This window comes from Triticum aestivum, chromosome 3B, assembly GCF_018294505.1.
Source record: "Triticum aestivum cultivar Chinese Spring chromosome 3B, IWGSC CS RefSeq v2.1, whole genome shotgun sequence".
In the NCBI taxonomy this organism is placed as follows: Eukaryota; Viridiplantae; Streptophyta; class Magnoliopsida; order Poales; family Poaceae; genus Triticum; species Triticum aestivum.
Genome location: NC_057801.1, coordinates 430,456,395 through 430,466,247, shown reverse-complemented (window position 1 = coordinate 430,466,247; position 9,853 = coordinate 430,456,395). Strand labels below are relative to the sequence as shown.

Sequence of the window (9,853 nt, the reverse complement as noted above, 5' to 3'; positions counted from 1 at the left end):
TTATTGAGAGTATGACATTTTCACTTTTAATGGCATGGCATTTTCTATTACCAAGTGCATGTCATTTTTTATTAATAGGATGTCATTTTTATTATGGATGGCCACATGGCATTTTACGATCCATCCCATGGCTTTTATTAAGAGGATGGCATGTTCATTATTAAGAGGATGGCATTATTATTATTATGGCATTTATATTACCAAGTCCATGGCATTTTTATTAATAGGATGTCATTTTTATTATGAATGGTCACATGGCAAAAAAAATCATAGTTTTTGTTCCTTTTTTCAATAATGGAGCTGGATGGCAATGTACATGCTCTTTTTTCTAATTTCGTCATGTCAATTTTTTTAATTTTTCTGCAATATGTGTGTGTGTGTGTGTGTGTTTTGGGATGTACAACACCTGATTATTTTTAACATGACATCATTTAAATTATGTACATCATGGCATTTTGATGTTGTTTTTAAAATGAAGCCCATACAAAGTTTTTAGTTTGGGCAATGCATAACAGAAAAATTGGCTTTATTGCCCTTTTCTGGCTCAACTGGGCAGGTACGAGACCAGAAGTTTAGACACATATATCGCGGGGGGGGGGGGGGGGGGGGTCGATTTCATGGAAAGAGCCCCCCCCCCCCCTAAATGAATAGTTCATAGGTGCCTCCTCCCCTTGGAACGTTCCTCCTCAGTTATTAGGGTCCATTAATTAACTATGTGTTAATTAAAGGATTAAACCCTTGCTTGTAATAAATCGCAGGTGGTTGCCTTTCAGCCACCATCGTGTCGGTTCCAACTCAAACCGACATATCTTGTAAATGTGTTTCGCTATTCACATTTGTCTCTTCAAGCGCTATATACTATAACACAGCCATCTAACCCAAAGACATGTTTTTCATTACTGTTAATTGCCAGTCTCTTGCATTTCTGCACTCAAACATGAATCACAACCACTCTAGACCGAAGGGGGAGAACTCCACATACCTCAGGACATGAAGTTTCTACACCCAGGAGCAAGTGCTCCTGGTGTGAACAGTAAAAAAAATCCAAAACAAAAAATTCTGAATTTTTTTGTGGCATACTTCCACAAATGTTTGTTGTGCATGCAAAATTTCACCACAAAATCACAGTGGTGGAAGGCATGGTGAAAAAAACAAAATCGATACTTTGAAAATGTTACTTACAAAAGCATTTTGGAGCTATGATTTTTTTGCACGACTTCCACCAAGGTGTTTCTGTGATGAAATTTTGCACGCACAACAAACATTGTGAAAGTATGTCACAAAAAAAATCAGTTTCTTTTTTATTTTACTGTTCACAACAGGAGCATTTGCTCCTGGGTGTAGAAAGGTACTTTCGGATACCTCAATCCTTCATGTCAAGAAAAAGATACCTCAATCCTTTTAGTCCTCGATCCCTCTTCCATTTAGTTTCCAATTCTTCATTTGTCAATATGGTGTGTGGTATAAATGTCTATTTGCTTAAGTATTACTACTCCGTAGAAAGTCTTGTCAGTTTTTCCTTAAATTGCATTTTGCAAGTTTGTCATTTTGCACCGAGTAATGAAATGTGATGGATCCTTTTAGACTGATATGCACTAAGACACCGGAGACTGGAAATTGACAGCTGACAGAGCTGAGTGCAACTATTCGTTTTGCACAAACAATATCCAACTCACGGATGAAAAGAGTCCGAAAGGTAGACCTTTCTTTCTTGAAAAACGAAACTGGAGATAGTTCCTACACATGAGCGTAGATCACGAGTATGTAATTATAATGACGAGGTCATTGGTAATCAAGACATTACTGCAAGACCTCAAATCTTTCTGTCAGTTTGTATGGTGTCTTTAGTCAATTTCGGTTCCTTCAGATATACAAACTCTTTCTTGGGTTGGGCAAACAGCTAAGCAGTGGCAGACACCAGATGGAAAACCGCAAGAACAAAGGGTAATAAAAGGGTAAACTGTTCATGAAAATATTATTAAACTTATATATGATGTCTTTTGATCACAGGACGATCAAATTATGCATCACATGGTAGTACAATTCCTCGTCAGAAAATGGTAAAAGAAAAAAGGTTCTATTGCTTATGGCGAATTCACATCGGGCCATCCCGGCATCCAGTACTGGAAAATAACGAGTACGCACTCCATGGCATTGGATTCACATCGGTCGGTCGGACGGTCGGACGATATCTTGATATATGTACGCGTTTGTATTCGCATGTATATATAGGAGTTAACCGGTGGGGAAGATTTACTGCTCCCATGTCTCGAACTTGCCGGAGACGAAGTCGTAGTGGCCGCCAACGAGCTTGAGGGTTCCGTTGGACACACCCTCCTTGACGAACGGGTAGGTCAAGAGGTTCTGGAGGGACACGTTCACGGCCTCCTGGGGAAAGGAAACAATTCAGAAATATCTCTTGGTCAGCGTACCAATGAGTTAGACAAACCACATGCAGAATTGTGGAGTGTGCAGTATTGCTAACAGGAGTACATAATATAGTGTATGAGCAAAGTATGAGATGGCAGATGGGCAATGGTGCGAACCTTTTCGAGGACGGTGCACTGGTCATCGAAAGGCATTGAGGCGCACTCAGTCTGCACCTTCTTCTTGGCCGGGAAGCCGATCCTGACCCAGTCCTCGACGAAGTGGCTGACCAAGACCAACCAAATAGACAGTCAGAAACTGATCGGAGAGACGGTAGAGTTAGCGGGAATAGGATCTGAGCCGTGATACTCTGGTAGTACTTACAAGGAGTCGTCTGCGCCATCCTTGAGTGAGAGGAGAGCCTTGATTCCACCGCAGCGGCTGTGGCCAATCACCACGATGACCTCAACCTGCAGCCCCCAAAAGTCCATATCAGGCCATGCTCTAAAATACGGTCAGTGTCCATGTTCACTTGTTCTTGTACTAGTAGTTGGATGACAGCAAAGTCCACTAGTGCAATAATGCATTATGGCACTCCTATTTTAGAAGCGACAGCACCAGAGAAAGAGAGAGGGGGGGGGGGGGGGGGGGGGGGGGGGTGTTGACCTTGAGAGCACAGACGGCGTATTCGATGCCCGATCCAACACCAGCGTACTTGTTCTGTAGTTGACAAAAAAATATCGTCAATAATGCACCTCGGGGAAAAGAAAAAGGAAAAAAAAAGAGAGGAAAAAGGAAACGGGGCGAGACCTTGCAGTAGGACGGGACCATGTTGGCGATGTTGCGGATGGTGAAGGCCTCGCCGGGCTCCAGGCCCAGGGTGACCGAGGGGCACACACGGGAGTCAGCGCACGCGAACACCATGTACTGCGCACACAATCACCACCACCAGGTCAATCATCAAGGACCAAAGAAAAGAAAAGATGCTCCACTAGTGCTAAGCATAAGCAGTGAATCCACTTTGTGGGGTGTTATATTAGTGAGCATTTCACAGTGGTTAGTGATAAGCAGATGCGTTGTTCAGCGCATAAACAAATATAAGCAGATGTGCTGATAATAAGCGTGATAGGTGGAGTAGGCGTTTCCTTCTGACACGCACAGACACACAGCTTTGCGCTAAAGGCTGCCACTTTTGACCTGTCTCCGGCCCAGCCCACTTTTTATCCAGAGGAGAGAGAGAGAGAGAGAGAGAGAGAGCGCATGGCATGCAGAGGGGCTCGCGAGAAGGAACCGGAGACGTACTGCGGTACAGGAGACAGAAAGGCGAGCAAAGCAAGTAGCGGGAAGGTTCCCTCCGTGCCACAGGCTTCTATCTATTCCAAACCAAATTACCGACTAAACACTTGATTATGACGCATGACAGTAGACCCGACCCGACCTTTGTGTGAGTTATCAAGACAGGACCACCGGCGGTTTCTTGTGCAAGAAATGAAGGCAGGCCCACTGCCCACACCCCGCAACTTGCTCCTCAGATGGCGACACGCCGGAAGTACTACTGCAGGATCTTTTCATCCTGCAGTAGCAGCACTAGTGTGGGATGATCAGCTGTGGATGGAAGTAGTATTACCGTCTCCCTGTAAAGCAGCCTTTCGGCCTTAACCGAGCTCTCAGGTCAGGCTACTCTACTCACTAGTGCGAGCGAGAGACTCCGTGCTTGCATTGCATGGGCCAACCTGACTGATTAAGATAAGCATATGCCAATCTCTCTCTAAAAGGATACGGCCAAACTCTTTCGTAAAAGGCTCCGTCCACACACGCATTAATCTGCGATGGTGGTCCACCGATTGATAGCTCCCTCCATGGTAGGGTAGGGCCTGCTTAATCATGGAGTACCACGCAGCGCCATAGCCATACACTGCTAGCTACAGCTAAGCTATGCCCTGTTCTCAGGTAGTATCTCTTCTCTGCTTACAAGACAATAAATAATACCCCGAGTTAGGACGGAGCAACACTTGCCGCTCACGGTTCTTGTGCGTGGGGTCTGACGCGGCCGGTGCCAAGATGATGAAGCTTCCATATAAATGGCCACCATCAAAAGACCTTCATGTTCAACTCCGATAGTGCGGGGTGACGACTATTTTTTCTCAAATCAAAATAAAAAGGGTGGCAGCAGACGGCTGGGATCCAAATTCAACACAGCCAAAGGAACAGAAATTCAACACAAGATGTGTAATACCAATGCATTAGCATTTAGCAAGCACGCCGATCGAGAATCCTAGCTGAGACAAGCAAAAAAAAAAATGCTTGGTCTTGTACTTGCAAGATTCTGAACGTCAAGTTATCCTAGCTGCTACAACAACAGAAAAGGGGGGAAAAGAACCATATTCTAATACCACAAGACCACAAAGCGAGTGATAGGGACGGTGACATCTCAATAAGCCAAATCATATCATGGCATCGCAGTGCACATGGGAGTCGTTACCGCGGCGCGATCCGATTTCCTGGATGTGCACGACAGGTGGGGGTTTATTCGGAGGGAGATCCACAAGTGTACTGGTTTCAGCTTGAGATTGCCTACCGCCCATCTTTGGTACGGTAGTAAACTACAGTACAGTAGTGGTTGTGTTAACACATAACCTAGTATCAACTGGCCGGCAATGGCGACAAGCTGTCCCCTCTTACGGTCAGGCCATGCAATTAGGACAAGCGGCAGTTTTCTTTCATCTACTTTGACCAAAGCAGGAAATGCTATGGGCACCCACAGAGTGTGTCCCGGATTATGCCGAGCAGCAGGCTAATGTGGACAGAGAGGCTTTCTTCCGCTGCGGCGCTAAGCAAAGTTATTTCTCTCTCGATCCCCAAATCTACACAACCACTAGAGTAGTACTGTAGTAGCTGCTAGAGAGGAGACAACATTTTACGGCTGGAGAAAATGATGGGGGTACATACCTTGGGCGCCTGGCCGGCCTTGAGGGGCTCGAAGAAATCGGGCTTCTTGCTGCAAGAGGAAACGGAAACGGAAACGGACAGATAATCAGTTGAAGAAGAAGAACAGGACTCAAATCGAACCAACCAAACCATCATCAGTCGAAGCAGCAGGACAGGAACAGGATTGGGGGAAACTTACTCGTAGACCTCGGTCTTGAACTTCTCGAACCCGGTCTTGAGGCGCTCCACGGCGGCGTCCATCTGCAAGGGGAGGAGAGGATCAACACCAAATTAGTCAACACACACACACACTCACAGCAAGAAGAAACAAATAAACACTTGATATGCATCATGCGAATTTCGAGAGAGAGAGCTCTGCCCACGGAAAGGTAGAGCGTGCGCAAACAAAGGCGATTCAAGAGGATAACTAAATGCTTTACAAGAAAAAAAGAAAAGCTGAAAGGGCAAGCTGTGAACTGAATCGAAAGGGGGGCGGCGAAAAGGAAACGGAAAAAGATGAGATGGATGGACGGATGGAGCAGTTTATGGGTGGTGTGTGGGGGAGGGGGAGGGAGGAGGGAGACGGACCTTGTTGGAGGGTGGAGGAGGTGGTGGATGGTAGGTAGGCTTCTGGAGGAGTGACGAGGAGGAAGAATCTATCGCTGCCGCTGCTGCTGGGGTGTTCTCCCCACCGGGGGCGGAGGGCTTCTTATAGCAGCAGGGGAGGCACAGGCAGCCGCTCATCTTCAACTATCGCGCTCGCGTTCGCGACTCTACTCTTTTGGTTTTTCTCTCCTCTCCCCCGGACCGGATGGATGGATGGATTACTGGCAAAAATGGCACGTGGAAAGAAGAAGGCAACGAAAGAAGTTAGCAGCAAAGGAGGAGGGACTGGCTGGCTTTGTGGCCAAATGGCCGATCAGAATGGCAGCAGCTCTCTTTCTCTTTCTTTCTTTTGGTATGTTTTCATCAGATCATTAACATTAAGCCCGTGAATTCAAGGTGAGACATCCTTATCTTTATCCTTTTGGAGTGCTACTTTATATATAATGTTATTATCCATGGAATCAAATTAATACTAGGAAATGCGTCGAGAGAAAGCTAGTACTGTACTGTACTACGAAACAAGGAACACGGTGGTTGGTGCGTGATGCAATTGCCACTAGGTCTAGAGTGTGGACACAGTTCACAAGTCAAAGCATATGCAGGTTGGACATGCCTTCAATTGTGTCCTGCCTGCCTAGTGTGTAGCACTAGTATCTCAGATCCCCAGGAGCGCTTGCCCAGGTGCATCGGGTGAAGGTGGGCCTGGGGTAATCACCGGCTCCCAGATCCAAGGACAATTGGCAAGAAGAAAATTGGCAATTGGTAATGTGCTGGGCTCCTCTACTCAACCAACGTCGGGTACGCTAATTCCAGATGCTGGGGCCGCGGAAGGGCCACCCCACGAGTTTCCTTATCTGTGATGAGGAAGGCGGAGCTGAATTGACGCCTCTGTCCCTCCCGTACCAACTGCCGAGACCACCGCTTCCTGAATTATTGGAACCTCCCTCCCTCCCTCCCTCCCTCCCTCGTCCTCAGTCGACCGATCGACGAGCCCTCCTGAATCTCCGCCACTACTCCTTCCGGCCCGCGTCTGCTGCCCAAAGCAGTCGCCGATCCAAGTCGAACGAACGGTGTTTCCGCTCTTTTTTTACATGCATGAAGCGTGATGTATGATGCCAAATAATATTTCAGCCCATTCTGTATAATTGAACTAAACAAGATTAAAACGTTCATTTTTCCGAGAGAAGATTAAAACATTGGGACGACATATTTGTAGGATTCTTTCCTTGTTGTTGACATCTCAGCTGGAGAAGCTGGATATGGTACTACAACCACACATGGTTGAGGGTTGCGATCAGCTTCAACCTCTGCATCACACATCACTACGTGTAGCGTTGTGACGTTGATACCAACAAAAAATCAGGCCTCCAGCCTTCAGGTGCAGGCTAGCGGTAACAAAGTTTGCTTAGGAGTACGTACTACATATGGTTAACACGTTTTTATGTACATACAATCTCCTGCGTAAAAGTTTGGTAATGCACTTACTCTTTGTTTTCTTGAAATGAAATATTAATATAAATGAGGATTTGTTATAAGATTCAAGTTGGATTAAGTGTAGTAGTAGCTTACATAGGTGGTGTTTCAAAGCTCGAAAAGAGGAAAAATAGAAAGCTGACGGAGTGGATGACCTAGTCGTTATTTGTGCAAGCTTTTGCTATCCGATGTCAAACTACTCAACTCAACATCAAGACAAAGGATGTACATCTTTCTCCAAGAATCAAGAGAATGGAAACATTGAGTAGACCTAGCTTAGGAGTACCTGCTTACGTACTTGGATAAAAGCTCAAGTAACAACTGCCTTAACAACTCCATGGTTAACGCGTTTTATTTAGATACTTCGATACAAAAGTTTGATGTTTCTGCACTTACTCTTTGTTTTACTGAAATAAATGAAGATTTATTATAACCTTCGAGTTGGATTTAGTGTAGTAGTAACTTGCCTTGGCGGTGTTTGAAAACTCAAAAAGAGGAAAATAGGAAGCTTCTTATCCAAAATAAAAAAAAAATACGAAGCTGACGGAGTGGATGACCTAGTCGTTAGTATTTCTGCAAGCTTTTGAGAATCAAAGTCAAACTACTCAACATCAAAGCCAAAGGATGGTCATTTTTCTCCAAGAACCAAGAGAGTGCTAGAAACATAGAGTAATTGGTGTCCCTTCAGTCTTAGCAATAATGCCCGATAGACTCCACCTTGCCGCTTTAAGGAAAAGCTGCCGCTACATGTTTCTGCACTAGTATAAACTTTCTCCTGTACACTTGAGACTTTGTGGAGTTATTTTCAATCCAGAGCACATTATTGTGTTAAATTAACATTATCGCTGGCCACCTCTTTGGAAACCCGTTCGTCCCGCATTATTCTATCGAGAGTTTGTTGACATGCATGTTGATGGTGGATGCAGAGAGGACTAAAAACACAATGCATTTGTCTGTTAGATCCACGTATATAATATTCAATGATTGCTTTCGCATAAATAGAAAAGGTTGCAAGAGTGTAGGGGATCATGGTGACATGCAAGCCCCATGTGCAGAGCTGGTCAACTGTACAGCAGTAATGCGTTTTGGTTTTTTGAGCTCGAAAATAAGGTGCATTTGGTTGAGCCATCACATGCATTTTGGTTGCCGTTCTCCCATATTCTGGGAAGAAGATCTAGGCATGTGGCGTGGAGCAAAGGGACCCGTGACCCACGTACGTCGTTCCCAAAACAGCAAAGGACACGCCATGATGCCAAACTTAGCTAAGCTTAACAAGGGCTCTGCCGGCCGGATAGAGGAACGATATGCATGGTGCATGCAGCTGCGAACGTACGTACCAATGCGGGTGCGACGGGCGCGGCCTGGACGGGGGTGTTCCTGATGAGCTTGGGGCGGAAGGAGGAGGAGTTGGAGGGCGCGGGGGTGCCGAGGCTGGCGACGATGGTGGAGGAGCGGGCACGGGGCGCGACGGTTGCGTAGCACCAGTTAGCCGCGGCGGTCGACATTGTGCAGATGGGCAGTGCCTGCTGCCCTCCTTATACGCGCAACAAATAGTGCTGGGAGCGCGTGCGTGCGGACAAGCACAAGGCCGGGTGCGCGCGGCGGCGTGCGGCTCGCCACGGCCGGTGGATCCCGGCCACTGGCACGGGGCGCCCTCATCCCCCCGGCGCGACACCGGATAGGCTCGCGATAACGCGACGCTGGATCGTGGCCAACGGTTCGCGCGGCACGGATCCTGGTCCACACGCGGGAGGATGGGGCCGGAAAATCAAGGATTTGAATGCGCGGCGTTGGGGAGGTGGGAGTGCGGTTGAGAGAGAGAGATGGATGACGATGTGGACGTGGATGTATGCCGCTACCTGCCTCTGCCTGCTGGCGGCCTCCGCCGCCTATCAATTGTCAAGGGCTTGGGCCTGGGCCGACGGTGAGGTGTGGTCGCGATGAACTGGGTGAAGTGTGTGATCAGAATGTGCTAAGAAAAAGTGTGTGATCAGGATGTGCCTCAGTGAATCATTAGCTATGGTAAACATCTTCACGTCAATAAAGGGGAGATAAGGCTAACTCTAAGGCGACGATTCAAACGGATGCGGATTTGATCCGTCTTTTGTCCATTGGGTCCGTCAAAGAGGCGGTGGCCGGCCTCGTTCATGTTTTCGTGGGAAGTGCGCTCAATCCGCCGACCCATTTGATTCGCCCGGTCGGCCAGCGGCCAAATATGCACAATTTTTTCTATGCATATATTTGAACTAACATTGCACAACCAAGCAAATCACATAGTTTTACACGACAATAATAAATACTTTACAACCATATTTTATAACTTACAACCATATTTAAATTGTCACAAATACATTAAAAGAAAAAGAACAAATACATCTATTGGTTGTTAATGTGAGCCCACATGTGCTCAACCAAGTCATTTTGGAGTTGGATGTGAGTTTCCTAATCATGTATTTCTGTATGAAATTGGATGAACTCT

General features: G+C 46.5%; 1 protein-coding gene across 4 annotated transcripts; it reads right to left on the bottom strand.

The window, feature by feature from the left end:
* Positions 1 to 1,948: 1,948 nt before the first annotated feature.
* LOC123070200 (carbonic anhydrase, chloroplastic) lies at positions 1,949 to 9,017 on the bottom strand. Of its 4 annotated transcripts, XM_044493273.1 has the most exons (9): positions 8,712 to 8,911; positions 5,884 to 6,122; positions 5,495 to 5,556; positions 5,317 to 5,365; positions 3,178 to 3,294; positions 3,034 to 3,087; positions 2,752 to 2,837; positions 2,547 to 2,652; positions 1,949 to 2,388 (listed from the first exon to the last, which is right to left on the bottom strand). In XM_044493273.1, exons 2-9 carry the CDS (start codon positions 6,037 to 6,039, stop codon positions 2,254 to 2,256), a joined length of 765 nt encoding a protein of 254 aa, XP_044349208.1. In that variant the 5' UTR covers positions 6,040 to 6,122; positions 8,712 to 8,911; the 3' UTR covers positions 1,949 to 2,253. The 4 variants fall into 4 exon arrangements, with proteins under 4 accessions (XP_044349208.1, XP_044349207.1, XP_044349206.1 ...); XM_044493272.1 differs by lacking the exon at positions 5,884 to 6,122 and having other exon boundaries at positions 8,712 to 9,016; XM_044493271.1 differs by having other exon boundaries at positions 3,034 to 3,294; positions 8,712 to 8,913.
* Positions 9,018 to 9,853: the final 836 nt, after the last annotated feature.

Excerpts from the sequence above, each read along its gene's own strand:
- LOC123070200 (XM_044493270.1), bottom strand. The coding sequence starts at position 8,879 with ATGTCGACCGCCGCGGCTAACTGGTGCTACGCAACCGTCGCGCCCCGT. Across the intron at positions 5,366-5,494 it reads TTCAAGACCGAGGTCTACGA|CAAGAAGCCCGATTTCTTCG; the intron begins GTAAGTTTCCCC and ends TTCCTCTTGCAG. Across the intron at positions 2,838-3,033 it reads ACGCCGTCTGTGCTCTCAAG|GTTGAGGTCATCGTGGTGAT; the intron begins GTCAACACCCCC and ends TGGGGGCTGCAG.